The 17,247-nt window shown below is 45.7% G+C and overlaps 1 protein-coding gene across 4 annotated transcripts in view; it reads right to left on the bottom strand.

Annotated features, from left to right (window-relative positions):
* The window catches only part of DIP2A (disco interacting protein 2 homolog A), a 92,767-nt gene that overhangs the window by 63,882 nt on the left and 11,638 nt on the right, over window positions 1–17,247 (bottom strand). For all 4 annotated transcript variants that reach the window (XR_005382479.1, XM_038581712.1, XM_038581713.1 and 1 more), the window contains exons 2-5: window positions 5,364–5,435; window positions 3,082–3,201; window positions 1,743–1,862; window positions 219–452 (exon numbers count right to left, since the gene is read on the bottom strand). Coding sequence is in view for 3 of the 4 variants with exons in the window: in XM_038581712.1 (XP_038437640.1) it covers window positions 219–452; window positions 1,743–1,862; window positions 3,082–3,201; window positions 5,364–5,435 (546 nt within the window). In the remaining variant the exon portion in view is untranslated. The remainder of the gene's footprint in view (window positions 1–218; window positions 453–1,742; window positions 1,863–3,081; window positions 3,202–5,363; window positions 5,436–17,247) is intronic.

The raw sequence follows: 17,247 nt of genomic DNA, 5'->3' as shown, positions 1-17,247 counted from the left end.
GCACCAGCCAGGCCTCCAGAGCAGGAGGGGACCTGACATGAAGGAACACCGCCACTCCAGGGCCCACCATGCCTGGAACTGCCAAACCACAGACGCAGCAGGAGCTACTCTTGTTACCAAAAAGACATTTCCAGATGAAAAATAGGAGGTGGGTCTTGATGGGCACAGGGCGCAGAGGCACCCCTGTCCTGGAGGGGCCACGGCAGCTCGTTACTGACCTATGTGGGCGTGGGCCGCGGGGCCTGTGAGCGTGGCGGTGGCGGCGGCACTGGGAGCGGCGGCGGGTCTCCCTCCCGGGTGAGATGAGGTGGAGGATGCAGAGGATGAGGTGGACGAGCCCTGAATGACCCGGTCGAGCCAGGGCTCGATGTTGGAATGGCTCTGGAGCGGAGTGGAGGTGAGTCGCCCGGGTCGCCGTAAAGAGCCCTCATCTTCTGAGGCAGATGACGTGTCTGTGGTTAAAATAATGATGACAGGCATAATGTAGGGATGAGTCGGGGAGGGGGTGGAGCTCCCACACCGGCACCTGCGTCTCCCAGGCCTGCCCGGGGCAAGCTGTGCACACCTGCGCCGCTGCGGCCCAGCCGGCCACGGGGTCGTCTCAAAGGCTGCCCTGGGTCTAGAAGGTCTAAGTTCTCCGCTGTAAGATCCAAGGAGCCCTACCTGGGAAAGCAGTTTCAGAGCCCAGCCTCCCCGGGAGGACTGTCGGGGAGCCCACATGCTGGGAGTGGAAGCAGCCCCAGCCCTAAGTGGCTTCAGCACATGCCTTGGTGGGGTCCCAAGTACCACGGCAGTCCCTAGGTGCTGAGTGCTCATCTGAGTGAACGCCCCACACGACCTTGACACATGGCCCAGCCTGCCCCCCGAGGCAGCGCAGTGGTCAGGGGCGGCAGCCCCACCCGCCCATGCCTCCCCTGCACACCTGCATCTTCTTAGGGGAGGCAGCAATGAGCCCGGGGAAGAATAACCCCCGAAGACAACTGCTTCACTCAGTAAGATTAACTGTTCACTGAGGTTTTTCAAGTCACCATGACTGTGCATTTTATTATTAAAAAGTTTTCTTAAAAATTGAGTGGTATCTGTAGTTATATTTAGTGGGAACAATAATTTGACAGCTATTTCTAGAAGTTTTTTTCAACAATATAAACTTTTTCTTTTCCTTTAGAAAGGAAGTGTTACCAAAACCCCCAAATTATCTTCTAAATCTAGTGTGTTTGGTTTTCACTACATCATCAAACCAAAAACTCCTGACACCAGTTTCGTGACTTCAAAATCAAGACAGGCAGCAGCAGGACACCAGACATCACCAATACTCCACGTAAAAGTTCTCATTTCTAATGGTAATAACAACGAAACAATAATAAATTTTTAAAATCCTCCAAATAACCCGCTCCCATTTAAGGCCTGGTAACAATATAGTAAATAATCAATAAGATGAGAATAATTTTAAGATTCTTAAATCAGAGAACTTAAATATTCCAGTAAGCATTGACTTTGGGTTCCTCTCTTTACTAAAAAGAATAAATAGCATCTTAGTAAAAGCATTAAAATGTACCCAAAAGTCTGGAAGAAAGCAAGCACCCACTCGGGTTAGAGCCACACTGTGTACACTGCACGTACACAAATATTTCTAATCTCTAGTTTTTCCAAATCTTTACTACAGGTCAGACGGGGAAGGGAAGGTTATGAGGTCGGAGCCGTGCAAGGACCACACAGCTGCTCCTGACGCCATCCATCAATACCTGGAGGCGTGTAGGTTTCCACAGACGAGTGTACGAGAACAGAACGTCTTTTGGAAGGCATAGGCATCTTCCTCTCCTTGTACTTGGCCAGAGCTGCTTGCACCGCCTCCGTGTGAACATCTACGTAAAAACACAGCAGTAAATACACTTTCTACAAGATTGCTTACGAAGTAACAAAATTAAGTTCATATTATTTGTTTTTATTGAATGTAAAAGAGACATGAGTAAGGCCTATCATAAAGGAGGCACATGATGTAATGAGCACTGGGTGTTAGATGCAACTGATGGGTCACTAAATCTACCTCTGAAACGTATACTATACTATCGGTTATTTATTTTAAATTTAAAAAAATAAGCATAGCCTATGACATTGGCCCTAGATTTCTTTAAATGTTCCTTTGTTGGGAGATTTAGACTATGTAAATATTTTCATAGTTATAAATCAAAACTAGATAAAAAATAAACCCCCCAAATTAAAATGAAACAAATGAACCTAAATGTGTCTCTAGTCCTGAAGTATTCCAAATGACTTTCAAACAGTGCAGTTAGACTGTTTAGCCTGCTCCCCTGGAGGGTATCTACTAAGGAGGCACAGAAAATAGAAACTCTGGGGCCCCTGGGGGCTCAGGGGCTGAGCGTCTGCCTTCAGCTCAGGGTCCCGGGATCGAGTCCCACGTCGGGCTCCCTGCATGGAGCCTGCTTCTCCCTCTGCCTATGTCTCTGCCTCTCTCTGTCTCTCATGAATAAATAAATAAGAGCTTAAAAAAATCTTTTTAATTAAAAAATTTAAAAAAGCTTACCAAAAGAGCTTAAATGGAAAGGAAATGTATGTCACACAGGGTGGAAATGTTAAGCAGACGAAGCAGAGGGCCCAAAAGCTACTGACATGTAGCCTACAACTGAAAACATGAATCTTTTCGATGGCCATTCCGATAATTCAAATAAAATATCACAGACTGATTTAAATATTCATAAAAGTACTGACAGAATGGCAGAAATCTGATTAGAAGGAAATCTCCAAAATGAGAAAAAGAAAAACTAGTAAAGACACCTGCCGTAGTAAAGCTACTCCACAACATACAAAAATTACCAATACCAACCCCGAAGCTTGAGGTCCAAAAATGAACAAAAAAGTTTAAAGGAATTATACTAATCGGCAGAAAGGATGATTTCTCTAGGGATTTTTATGAGCATCTCCTGGGGAGAGACCGCCAACCCTACGGGTCACGTTAGGGATCCTGAGGCCGTGTGGAGGCCAGATTTTCTCTTAAAAAGAGATGTGGTAAATGATCCCTCCAGTGGAAACCACTTCCCCCGTGGCCCCAGTGGGCGCCCCTACCTGAGCGGAAGCGCTCGTCTCGGGAGTTGGCCGGCCGCGGCTTCTGCTGCTTGGGCGCCACAGCTGACGTCTGCGCGGGGCCAGAAACCCTGTTCTCTGCTTGTAGGGACGGATCTACTCCTACGACACAAATTTGTAGGACTGTCTTACGTAAACAATTTGCTTTTGTGATTATGGAACACTCCAGTTAAAGCAGCACACATCGCCCCATGTCGCTCCGCCACGCTCGCTGCCCACAGGTAGCAGCAGAGCGCCCGCAGCCTCTGGCGGCCCCTGAAGCCCAGGAGGGCCCTGCATCGACGTGGGCTGCCATGAACACCTCCGCGGCCCTCTCCCGACCACGCCCGGCCTGCCTGGCCTCGCCGCCCGCTGTCTGTACAACGGGTGACCATCACAGCGACGTGGCCACTAGGGCACGTTCTGGGGAGGGCCCTTTAGAAACGTGTTTCTGCATCACAAATGCGTCCTGAATCTGGAATGGCTTGTGTCACTCTTCTTGGCACTGTCCACGAGGTCAGCCAACTGCCCCCAACGACATCCCACTGAGCAGTCACTGGGACAGCAGCACTGCGGGTCGGTGCAGGGAGGACAGGGGCTGAGCACACAGCCCTGAGCATGCGGCCACGAGCACGCGGGCCCCGGAGTCATGAGGCCGACCCCGTGCTGGCTCTGAACCCTCCTCTGCTACCCTCTGACGCCCGCATGAGACAAGCCTTCCCCGCTCCGTCCGTCCGAGGCCTGGGGCACATTGGAAGGGTGGCCAGCGGGCCCTTGGCCCGGGCTCCCCAAGGACAGGTCACCTAGCGCTGTGTGCGGCCCCCGCCGGGCATGGAGCCACTGCACCCCGGGACCCGCGGAGGCCGCCAGGGCACCCTGTGGGCTCCGTGGCCCTCAGCACCTGGAACCCGCAGGTGCAAGCAGGACGGCTGTCATCCTGTGCCCAGAGAAAGCGCAGGTGCAAACCCAACAGCTTGCCTGAGCGCCTGGACACGGGAAGGCGAGCGGCCCCGCCTCAGCCTTACGGCTGTCCATACCTGCCGTCTGAACCTCCTCCAACAACCCGGCAGCTTATGGCTTTAATCCACATCCCTCGTATTCCCCCTGAGCTCAACCATCTCTGTCTGCTTTTGCCTGGTAGGCTTGCCGCTTACAAAACCATGATCAAGTCTTCAGCCCAGTTTCCTACTGGGCTTTTTAAAAAATCATGTTGGGGGACTTTCTGGCTTTTTAAGTTTATATTAATTTCACTTAAATTAAAAATTCAGTCTCCCAGTTACACTAGCCATTGTTTTGAGCGCTGGACGGCCCTACATGACATTTCCATTATCACGGAAGTTAATAAATGGGACAGAGCTGCCTTACACGGTCTGGATACTAGTTCCTTTTCACTTATTTGTGTTACAGTGATCTTCCCACTGTGTGACTTGTCCTTAATCTCTTTACGGTGACTCTGGATAAAATGACATTACTTTAAACATGGTCCGGGCTCTCTCAGTTCAGGTCACAGCCCAGGCCCTTTAGTGACTCATGGAATCCCATCTATCTTGAGATGGTGACAATTTTCCTATACAATCTTCTATGATGCTGTAGCTTTTGCGTTTCCTCTCAGTCCTTCTCCATCGGACACTGGTTGTTGTGTCCAGTGATGTGTCCTACACGCGGACAGGGAGCTGTGCCAGCACCGTGCCCCGCAACACTGCCCCCAACAGCAGCCACATCTGCACATGCGGGCCCTTCTGTGTCTCTCTGGGCTCTGGGTGCTGCTCCGCTAACCCACCTGCCTGCCCGTGTTCCAAACCATGCCGTCTTCATGACGACAGCCCAATACTGATTTTCCAATCTTCCCATCTCATTCTTCTTTTTTGAGCACATTTTGAATCCCTTGGCCCTTTAGACTTATATAAATTTTAGAATTAGCTTGTTAAATTTCGCCAAAAAAATTTTTGTTGAAATGACAAGTGTGTGAGCTCTACAGATCAACCTAAGGTAGGAAGAACTGACAACATTACAGCATTTGTTCTGAACCTACGTAAGGAAATGTTCCTTACTATCATCACAAAAAATCATTATATTGTATAATCATAAAAATATGATAAATCCTATCTGAAATAAGATCTATGCCAACTCCAAGCTGTAAGTTATAACCTGGGTCTTTGATTTTTATTATTTAATATTACACACATTGCCCAGTCCTCCTTAATAAAATACAAAACATATCAATTTTTAGGCCAAGTTTGGTAAGAAAAATGGCTGTTATGAAATAGCTGAGTGGCCGACCTTACCTTGAAGAAGTGGGATGTAGCGTGCAAGCAGCTTTGCCCGTTTCTTTTCATATCCTTTTTGAGTGATGTCACCTAAAACAATGACAAAAGATGATTATATTCCCTCCAAAGTTTTTGAATGAAAAAGTAATTCATAATGGAGAAAGTGGAAACACTAATATCTGTGACGCACCCACACAATGGAACTCTATTCAGCAGTAAAAGGGAACAAACTTTCGTTCTATACAGGAGCCTGGATGGAGCTTACATGAGTATCACTAAGTGAAAGCAGCCAGGCTCTAAGGGCTACGTACACAGTTATTCCATTTACATGACATTCTGGAAAAGATGACACTATAGGGACAGAGCAGATGGGGGTGAGGGAGGGGGTGACTACAACGGGGAACGAGGGAGTTCTTGGGGGTAATGAAGCCGTTCTGTTTTGGTGGTGCTGGTGGCCCATGACCACGTGTTCATCAAAACCCAGGAAGGGTGAATTTTATTGTATGTAAATAATACTTTAATTTTTTAAAATTGTGGTCTTCATCCCCTAAGAGCCTGTTAGAAAAGAAGACTCAAAAAATTTTTTAATAAACATGTTTAAAGTTAAAAACAAAACCAGAGGGATCCCTGGGTGACGCAGCGGTTTAGCGCCTGCCTTTGGCCCAGGGCGCGATCCTGGAGACCCGGGATCGAATCCCACATCGGGCTCCCGGTGCATGGAGCCTGCTTCTCTCTCTGCCTGTGTCTCTGCCTCTCTTTCTCTGCGTGTGACTATCATAAATAAATTTTTAAAAAAATTAAAAACAAAAAAACAAAAAAACAGAAAAGCAGACTCTGAGGCCACGCTGCAGAATGAGCCCGAGCCTGCATTTCTTCAAGATCCCGAAGTGAGTCCCAGGCAGGTCCATAGGTTCCCTGTGTGGAAGTAGGAGTGGGAGGCCCAAGCCTGTCCCCGGGCAAGGACTCGGGAACAGGGACTGCTGTTCCGACAAATTATCATAAAGAAGAACAGCCTAAAAATAAATTAAAGTTCCCAGGAACAAGGCAGGAAGGGTGTCTTAAGGAAAGAATTCTCAATGTACGAGCACATTCTGTTTCCTAGAGAGAACTTGGCACGCTCGGCGTGAACCCATCATGCTTTGGAGACTTTATTTAGACCTGAAATATATGTTTACGATTTCCAGGAGTAGCCTGCCTGGGCTACCCGTCTGCAAGACAAAGCCGCACTGTTCTGAGAGCCCTGCTGCCCCTGCCCCTGCCCCAGGCGAGCACAGGGCCCGGCTGCGGGCTCAGGGGTCAGGGGTCGGGGCAGCTGCGGGGGATTCACCAAGGCCCGCCTTTGCACCAGCACATCCCTGCACGGCCCGGGGCCTCTCACGGCCCGACACCCCCGAGGGCCTCACATCCAGGGGCAGACCCCTGGACGCCTCCTGGGAGACCGTCCTACATTCCTCCAAAAGATGGGTGTGAGGTCAGGGCAGGCAGGCCGACCACAGGCTGGGGCGGGGGAGCGGACAAGGCCCCCACCGTGGCCTTCCCTCGGCGCCGGCCTCCGTGCAGCCCAGGCGCCCTGGCTGTCCTCGTCCCTCTGCTCCCACCTTGTTCCCTCACCACCCCTACCGGACGCCAGTCATCTAACTGGAGCTTGTTCTGCAGAATGGACACTGCTTTGTGTCCGTGTGCTTTTACTTCACCCGAATAGCATCATACTGCAAATCTCACTCGGCCTATTTTTCCTGCCAAGCGCTCCACCTGTAACGTCAGCCGCTCCGCGACGCAGGAGCATACCTCACCTGCCACTGACTGCCGGGCCCTCGGGGTGCACCGTCCCTGGCCTACCTGCTCCCCGGACACTCAGACCCCAGTCTGGGCCAGGATAGGACTGTATAATTGAGCTTATTATTTTTTAACTTGTGAACGACTTTAAAGCGCATGTATTTTTTAAAGCAATATCTACTAAAAAATGATTCTTTTGAAATATACAAAAATGTGTGATTAAGACAAAATTAAATGAAAACTAAATACTGTTACACTACATTAAAACTGATAAACCCCTATTTAAAAGCAGAGGACTGATTTTCCAGGATATTTAAAAATTAAGTGCTCATTGCCCTCAGCTGGCTCCTTCCTCGGTTCTCATTCCAAACGCACATTTCCACGGGGAGGGTGCCAGAGGGCATTCAGAAATGAACGTTAACTCCCTGCTTCCTGCCTGTGACCTCACAAAAGTGGTCTCGCGCTTTCTACTGAACCAGCTGAACACAACCAAGCTGCACATTTTCACGTGTAACCAGTTGCCACATTTCTCGTGTCAAACGTAGACACTCAGCCGACACAGCACCGCATGCAGACTTCTACCCGCATAAAGACGAAGGTGGAATTCCAAGGAGAGTGCGGACACGGAACCACTAAGCTAGCAGAAAAGGGGGCCCCAATCCAAACCCTCTGAAGCCAAGTTCTGTAACCACCGGAGACAAAGAGCAGAGCCTAACTCCCAAGCTGGCTGCATACAACTGGGGGAGCCCGCGTGGGGCAGGGGGAGGAGCCACTGAGGACAGAGCTCGTCCCTGGCCGGGCACCCAGGTGCGGGGTGGGGGTGGGGGTGCTTGGGGAGATGCCAGGGCCCGTCCTTCTCTTGGGATCCATGGGCTGCTGCTCGCTGTGCTGACCAGCCCTCCAGCCATGGCCACAACAACGGCGCCCGGTGACCTCCACTGCTGCGAACCAAAGTCACTCCGGATTATAAATGCAAAATTGCAAGGAACATCTCCAGGTTGCAACCCAGACACCAGAGTTCCTAACAGGAGGAGGAGGAGGAGGAGGAGAAGGAGGAAGAGGAGGAGGAGGAGGAGGAGGAGGAGAAGGGAGAGGAAGGAGAGGAAGGAGTAAATCTGCTGCCATACAGCATTACGACAAACACACCCCACTATTTGGAAGGTGCGGGATGGGTATTACTTATATGATTCATGCTGTACTAGTAGGTAGAAGCAGCAAGTTGGAAACTATATACATAAAGAATGGTAGAATTCTGGTAACAACCAATAAACAGAACTACGCAGGCTGGTAGGTGTATGTATTTCTGTGTGTGCCAAAAATGCCTGGATGGATGCTCAACAAATTATTAACAGTGATTTATTTATTTAGCTTGGGTAGGTGTGAGAAATAGTTTTTACCTCACACACTTCTGAATTCTTTACATTTTTTAGCACAATAACTGTAATTAAGAATATATGGGAAATAGTTTGATAATGTATGTGGTTATATAAGATGTTATTGCAGGAAACTGAATGAATTCTATGTACTATTTCTGCAACCAATGAAACTAAAATTATTTCAAAATAAAAAGTTAAAAATACACGGAAGAGACTATATAAAACTGGTGTTATTTCTTTTTTAAGTGATATAATTTGTCAGTGAAACCATCTGGGCATGCAGATTTATTTTCCAGGAAGCTGGGGATATTTTTCCCCCTTCTATGTTTTGTTTTATTTTACTTAATTAAAGCTATATACATATATATTTTTTAACGTAATTAAAGCTTTTTTTTTTTTTTAGACCAGTTTTAGGTTCATAGAAAATTAAGGACAAATAGGAGAGTTTCCATATGCCCTCTGCCCCAAGACATCCTCCACCACAGTGGTACATTTGTTTCAACTGATAAACTATACAGACACACAGTAATTACCCCAAGTCCACAGTTATGGTTCACTCTTCGTTTTGCACATTCTATGGGTTTGGACAAATGTTTAATAACATATCCATCATTATGATGGCACACAGAGTATTTTCACTGCCCTAAAAAATCTGTGCGCTGTTCATCCTTCCCTTACTCCCCAATCCCTGGCAACCACTGATCTTTCTACGGTCTCCATAGTTTTCCAAAATGTCATATACTTTGATCATACAGTAACCTTTTCATATTGACCTCACTTAGTGATATGAACTTAAGTTTCCTCCATGTCTTTTCAAGGCTTGACAGTTCATTTCTTCTTAGTGTTGAATATTCCATTACTGGATGAACCGATGTATCTGTTCATCTATTGAAGGACATCTTGGTTGCTTCCAAATTTCCTGTAAACAACCGTGTGCAGGTTTTTGTGCGGACATAGGTTTTCAACTCCTTTGGGTAAATACCAAAGAATATGATCGCTGGGTCATATGCATGTGTAATTCTGTGAGAAACCACCAAACTGTCTTCCAAAGTGGCTGCCCCATCCTGCATTCCCACCAGCAGGGAATGAGCGCTCCTATTGCACCACATCCTCATCAGCACTTGCTTTTGTCCATATTCTGGATTGTGGCCACTCTAGAGGTCTGCAGCGGTGTCATCGTTGTTTTAAGTTTCATGTCCCCAATAACATCTGATGTACTGCATCTTTTTATATGCTTATTTGCCATCTATATGTCTTCTCTGGTGAGGTGTCTGTTAAGGTCTTTGGACTGTTTTTCAATCCGGTTGTTTCTTCATTGTTGAGTTTTAAGAGTTCTTTGTATATTTTGGATAACAGTCCTCTCTATCAGATGTATTTTTCCTTAAATATTTTCTCCCAGCCAATGGTCTGTCTTCTCTTCCTCTTAACATTGTCTTTTCCAGAGCACACGTTTTTTGTTTTTTTTTTTAAAGATTTATTTATTTATTTATTTATTTATTTATTTATTTATTCATGATAGAGAGTGGGGGGGGCAGAGACACAGGAGGAGGGAGAAGCAGGCTCCATGCCGGGAGCCCGACGTGGGACTCGATCCCGGGACTCCAGGATCGTGCCCTGGGCCAAAGGCAGGTGCCAAACCGCTGAGCCACCCAGGGATCCCCAGAGCACAAGTTTTTAACAGAATGTATCTGATCAATTATTCATATCACAGATTGTGCCTTTGGTGTTGTATCTAAAAAGTCATCACATACTAAGTTCATCTACATGCTCTTCTATGTTAGCTTCTCTCTACCCTCTAGTTTTATAGTCTACATTTAGGCATGAGATCCATTTTAAGTTAACTTTTTGTGAGGGGTCCATGCCTAGGTTCATTTTTTTGCTTATGGATGTCCAGTTGTTCCAGGACCATTTGTTGGAAAGACCATCTTTGTTCCACTGGATAAGCTTTGCTCTTCCATCAAAGACTAACTGGCTATGTTCATGTGGGTCTACTTCTGGATTCTGTATTCTGCTCCATTGACTTGTCCCTTCTGTTGATGCCACAACACACTCTTGATTACTACAGCTTTACAGTAAGTCCTGATTTCACAGAGTGTCAGTCTTCCAACTTTACCTCCTTCAGAATTATGTTTCTATTCTGGGTCTTCTGCCCCTTCCTATAAACTTTAGAACCAGTTTGTCAATGTCCACAAAATGCTGACATTTTGATTGGGACTGCACTGAATCTATTTGATCAACTTGGGAAGAACTGACATCTTGCCAATATTGTCTGCATATCCATGAACATAGACTATCTCTCCATTTATTTAGTTCTTTGATTTCTTCAGTATTTTGTAGTTTTCCTCATATAGATCTTGTACATACTTTGTTTTATTTATACCTAAGTATTTAATCTGAGAAGAGCTACTGTAAATGATACTGTGTTTTTAATTTCAAATTCCACTTGTTCAGTGCTGGTATATAGCAAAGTGACTGACCTTTGCAATATTAACCTTGTACCATGCAACCTTGCTATAACTGTGTATTAGTTTCAGGGGTTTTTTTTGGGGGGGGGGACTTGTTAATTCTTTTGGATTTTCTATATAGACAATCATGTTATCTGTAAACAAAGACAGTTTTATTTCTTCCTTCCCAATCTATACTTTTCCACTACAATGTTGAAAATGAGTGGTGAGGGGTCATCTTTGCCTTATATCTTCTTACAGGGAAAGCTTTCAGTTCCTACCCATTAAGTATGATGTTAGTTTTTTTTTTAAGATTTTATTTTAAGATTTTATTTATTCATGAGAGACACAGAGAGAGAGAGAGAGGCAGAGACACAGGCAGAGCAAGAAGCAAGCTCTCCACAAGGAGCCCCATGTGGGATGTGATCCCAGGACCCCAGGATAATGCCCTGAGTTGAAGGCAGGGACACCCAGGTGTCCCCAGTTGTAGGTTTCTTATATAAGATAGTCTGCTTTATTAAGTTGAGGAAGTCCCACTCTAGTCTTAGTTTACTCAGAGTTTTGATCGTGAATGGGTGTGGTATTTTGCCAAATGCTTTTTCTGCATCTTTTTTTTAAAATTTTTATTTATTTATGATAGTCACAGAGAGAGAAGGAGAGAGAGGCAGAGACATAGGCAGAGGGAGAAGCAGGCTCCATGCACTGGGAGCCCGATGTGGGATTCGATCCCGGGTCTCCAGGATCACGCCCTGGGCCAAAGGCAGGCGCCAAACTGCTGCGCCACCCAGGGATCCCGCTTTTTCTGCATCTTTAATATGATCACGTGATTTTCTTTCTTTTGCCTGTTGCTGTGATGGATTTTCCATGAATTGATTTTCAAATGTTGAACCAGCCTCGCAAGACCTAGGATATATCCTGCTTAGTCATAGTATATAATTTTTTTATTCAAATTCAATTTGCCAACATATAGTATAACATCCAGTGCTCATCTCATCATGTGCCCACCTTAATTATAATTCTCTTTATACACTGTTGGACTAAATTTTCTAATATTTTGAGAATTTTTGCATCTATGTTCATGAGAGATACTGGTCTGTAGTTTTGTCTTTTTGTAATATCTTTGTCTGGTTTTGGTATCAGTGTAATGGGACCTCATGGAAGGACACATTCCCTCTGCTTCTAGTCTATGAAAGGGACTATAGAGACCTGGTATTATCTCTTCCTTAAGTGCTTGATAGAATTCCCCAACGAACCCATCTGGGCCTAGGGTCTGATTTCTAGTTTGAAAGGTAGCTAATTATTGATTGAATTTATTAATATAGGCCTATTCAGATTGTTTATTTCTTCTTGTGAGTTTGGCAGATTCTATCTTTCAAGGAGTTGATCTTTTTCATTTGGTTATCAAATTCCGGTGTGCAGAGTTGTTCCTAGTATTCCTTTATTATCCTTTTAATGCCCAAAGGATCTGCATGATTTCTTTCATTTCTGATATTAATGTGTGTCCTCTGTTTTTTTCCTTAATCGGCTTGACTAAAGACCTATCAATTTTATTGATTTTCAAAGACCCAGCTTTTCTATTGATTTCTGCTCTAATTCTTATTTCTTTTATTCTACTTAGTTTTTATTTAATTTGTTCTTCCTTTTATAGCCTAAGGAAGAATCCTTAAGTAATTGATCTTTTAAATTGAGATATAATTGACGTATAATATTATATTAGCTTCAGGTGTACAACATGATTTGTTATTTGTACGTACTGTGAAATGAACACAATTAAGTATAGTTAGCCATCATCACACACAGTTCAATTTTTTTTTTGTGATGAGAACTTTTAAGATCTACTCTCTTAGCAACTTTCAAATACCACCAATCTGTTCTCTAGATCTATGAGCTCTGTTTGTTATGTTAGATTCCACATATAAATGAGATCATACGGTATTTGTCTTTCTCTGCCTGACTTATTTCACTCAGCCTAATGCCCCCAATGTCCATTCAGGTTACTGACTTTTGTTTTTTTTTATTTTTTTATTTTATTTTTTTTTTATTTTTTTTTAGGTTACTGACTTTTGATCTTTCTTCTTAATGCTGTAAGTTTCCCTTCAAGTACTGCTTTTGCTGCATCCCACAAATTTTAATAAGTTGTGCTTTTATTTTCTTTTAGTTCAAAATATTTTAGGATTTCTCTTTGGACCTGTTTTATTTAGAATTATGCTGTTTAATCTACATATTTTGAGTTCTCTTTGTTATTGATTTCTAGTTCAATTCTATTGTGGTTTGAGAGCAAACATTGTATGATTTCTATTCTTTTAAATTTGTGAAGATATGTTTTACGGCCCAGAATGTGGTCTCTCTTGGCAAATGCTTCAGGTGGGCTTGAGAAGAATGTGTATTCTGGGCAGCACCAGGTGGCTCAGCCGACTTCAGCCCAGGGCACGATCCTGGAGACCCGGGATCGAGTCCCACGTCGGGCTCCCTGCGTGGAACCTGCTTCTCCCTCTGCCTGGGTATCTGCCTCTCTCTGTGTCTCATGAATAAATAAATAAAATCTTAAAAAAAAAAAAAAAAAGAAAGAAATGTTTTTGAAATCTGTTTGAGGATACCAGAAACTAACAAAGAAGTGAAGAACTCCCACTGGAGGGGGTCTGATGATTCCAAAAGGAACAACTAAGTAGCCGAGCTAGGCAGAGCTTCCATGCTCTCATGAGGTGGAGCACTCACTGAGGAGGAGGAGGAGGCGGCGGCGGCCCATAGACAGCCTAGGTTATCGGAGAGCCAGAGGGATCGCAGCTCGGGCATGAACTGGGAATAGAGTAGCCCTCGCAGGGACAAGAGCTAGTTTAAAAGCACTCTCTCTGTACATGGATTAAGGTGATCTTGGACTGTATGCACCCCCGGTCCATCCACCCTTTACACACAGAAACATCTACAGTCACAAATCATTGCTACACCTACAGTGTCTGGCCTCTAGGCAACAGGAAGCTGTGACTATAACCCATGAAAACCAACAGATAACAGGAAAATACAGACAGGAAATCCACCTTTTAAAATAACCATGATCAATATGTTCAAGGAATTAGAAAAGTAGGACTGTGATTTAAAAACAAAACAAAACAAAAAGACAGAGGTGCTTGGGTAGGTCGGTCAGTTAAGTGTCTGCCTTAAGCTCAGGTCACGACCCTGGGGTTCTGGGAAGGAGCACCACGTGGGCTCTGTGCTCAGCAAGGAGCCTGCTTGTCCCTCTCCCTCTGCCCCTCTTCGCTCATTCTAGCTTTCTCTCTGTGTCTCATAAATAAATAAACTAAAAGTACTACTGAGGTAAAGCTTAAAAGAACTAAAGAAATGAAGGGATGCAGCATGTTTGTGAATCTGCATATTCAACACCGTAAAGATATCATTTCTGTCCAAATGGATCTTTAGAGTCTGAGTAATTATAATCAGAACTCTTGGAGGGTTTTTGTGTGTATGTGTGTAGAAATAGACAAGCTGATGCTAAAATGCACATGGAAAAATGCAAAGGGCCGAGATTAGCAACTCAAACTTGAGAAACAGAAAGGGGCAGACTTGACCAGACATGAACACGTGCTGTGAAGCTAAGTAGAGAGCAGAGTGAGATGCTAAGGGAGACAAGGAGAGGAAGGGACCAGGCATCAGTCCAGAGCAGTAGGGAAAAGATGGCCTTCTCCATAAATATGCTGGGTCAACAGGGTATCCACATGAAACAGAAACGAAATGACTCTTTCTCACAAAATTCAATTCCAGGTGGACTATGCATCTAAATGTGAAAGATCAATAAATCTCTTTAAAAATAATATAAAAGAATATATCCATGACCATGAGGTAGGGAAAGAACTCTTATATAGGACACGAAGATTACTAACCATAAAAGAAAAAACATGGGGATCCCTGGGCAGCTCAGCGGTTTAGCGTCTCCCTTTGGCCCAGGGCATGATCCCAGGGTCCCGGGATCAAGTCCCGCTTCGGGCTCCCTGCATGGAGCCTGCTTCTCCCTCTGCCTGTGTCTCTGCTTCTGTCTCTGAGTCTCTCATGAATAAATAAAATCTTAAAAAAAAAAAAAAAAAAAAAGGATGGAGAGTGCAGCACCCCCCCAGCAACCTGCTAAGACCCCGTACAGCCACACCCAGGGAGCAGCAACCATACCTACGGTGAGGCCTGCTCCAGACCTGCCCTAAAAAGCCAACCCAGGACAGCACTTTCAGAGAAGACAGTTTGGCATCTGAGTCCCACCAAGAGAAGGAGCTTAGGAATCACTCTGAAGTCTCCACAGACCCAGCCGAAGAAAGTGTAAAGCCAGGCTTGGCCACCTTCAAGACGATCACCCAGTGACGGACTCTCTGCCAGGACGAACATCAGTAGCCAGTGAGTGAGAACATGCAGACTTCCTGAATGTATTATCACTCATTTCAATAGACAATTTTTAAAAATCCACTAAACAAAAAGGTATAGACAATGTAATGCGCAGTTAAAGGAACAAATCAATCGGCAGTAATGAAACTCGGGATGGTCTGGACACTTGGCTGGGCAAACGGTGGCCGTAGAGCAGCTACTATAAATGTGTCTCAAGAGTCAAAGGAGGATACATTCAAAGAATTAAATGAAAGGGTTATTGTGGGATCTCTGGGTGGCGCAGCGGTTTGGCGCCTGCCTTTGGCCCAGGGCGCGATCCTGGAGACCCAGGATCGAATCCCACATTGGGCTCCCGGTGCATGGAGCCTGCTTCTCCCTCTGCCTATGTCTCTGTCTGTCTCTCTTTCTCTCTCTGTGACTATCATAAATAAATAAAAATTTTTTTTAAAAAAAAGGAAAGGGTTATTGTCATGACTGAATGGAGAGAGGATGTCAGGCAGTTCAGTGGGAACCAGTGGGAAATGGGAATTAGAAATGAAAACACGACAGTGGAGATGGGATGTCCCCTGGGAAGTCGTCATGGCAGAGTGAAGACGGGGAATAAAGGGTCTGCGAGAGTGAGTGCACTTCAAGGGAGATCGTCTAACCCAAAAGGGAGGGAAGAGCTAAGAAAAATACACAGAGGGGCACCAGGGGCTCAATGGTGGAGCATCTGCCTTCAGCCCAGGGCGTGACCCTGAGTCCCAGAATTGAGTCCCGCATCGGGCTCCCCGCGGGAACGCTGCTTCTCCCTCTGCCTGTGTCTCTGCCTCTCTGTGTCTCTCATGAATAAATAATAAAATATATTTTTAAAAATTCACAAAGAGGTAATTAGAATAAAAAAGAAAACATCTTCTCTATGTATGCAGCAGGCCTTGAGGTGAGCAGACTCATATCCTGCAGCTGCTGTAACAAATTGCCACAAACTTGGTGGCTTAAAACAAGAACACTTCCTTACTCACAGTTCTGGAGGCTGGAACTCCAGAGTCCGTTTCACGGAGCCAGAGTCAGGGTGACCTCTGAGGCCTGCGGGGGCGAATCCGCTCCTGGACTCTGCCAGCATCCCCCAACCCGGGGCCACATCACTCCCAGGTCGGCTGTGCTGTCCCCCACCCCCTCCATTTGTGTGGGTCCACTCTCCCTCTGCCTCTGTCTTCTAAAGACACGCTGGATGGCACGTAAGTTCCACCCAAAGAACCCAGGCGACCCCTCTCCAGATCCTCAATCACATCTGCAAAACTGCTTTTCCCAAACATGGCAGTGTTCACAGGCTCAGAGGGATCACAACAGGATTCTGGCGGGACTTCCCGTATGGGCATTACAATGAGAGACCAGTAAGAACCACGTGTGGTCTTCAGAATGGCTATGCTCTCAGGAGGGAGAACCCGCACTTCCTGAGTCACTGTGGCAGGGCAAACATGTCTCGGTCAACAAAGCCAGGTGTACCCCAACGCTGTGGCTGCACCGATAACCTGAATGACCCTGACTGTGTGTTGGTCTAGCAGCGGCACCTCGACAGACAGGGTGACAGAGGAGCTGTGGCCAGAGCCGGCTGACCGGGACACTCATACCAAAGCTGCCCCAACCCACCTGCGTCCACTTAGTCCAAAACTGAGCCTGCTCTGTGGCCTCTACTTCCCACCAGCAGCCACCCTGTGAGCCTGACCCAGATGGAAGGTGCTCTCCATTCCTCTTTTCTGGAGTTCTTACCATGCTGGCTTGTGTGTGCACCGAGGCCTCAAAGCCTCCCCTGGGGAACCCTTCTCCACGTGGACTACGGGGGAAGCTAATATGACAAAATCCACCCTTCCAAAATCCTAATTTTTTGAAAAATCAGGTGGTAGGTACATGGGTGCATATACCATGATTCTCTCTACTTTTCTGTTATGTTTGAAATACTACAAA

The sequence above is a fragment of the Canis lupus genome, chromosome 31 (assembly GCF_011100685.1).
Source record: "Canis lupus familiaris isolate Mischka breed German Shepherd chromosome 31, alternate assembly UU_Cfam_GSD_1.0, whole genome shotgun sequence".
In the NCBI taxonomy this organism is placed as follows: Eukaryota; Metazoa; Chordata; class Mammalia; order Carnivora; family Canidae; genus Canis; species Canis lupus.
The sequence above is the reverse complement of the archived record's forward strand: the minus strand, read 5'-3'. Positions and strand labels throughout refer to the sequence as shown.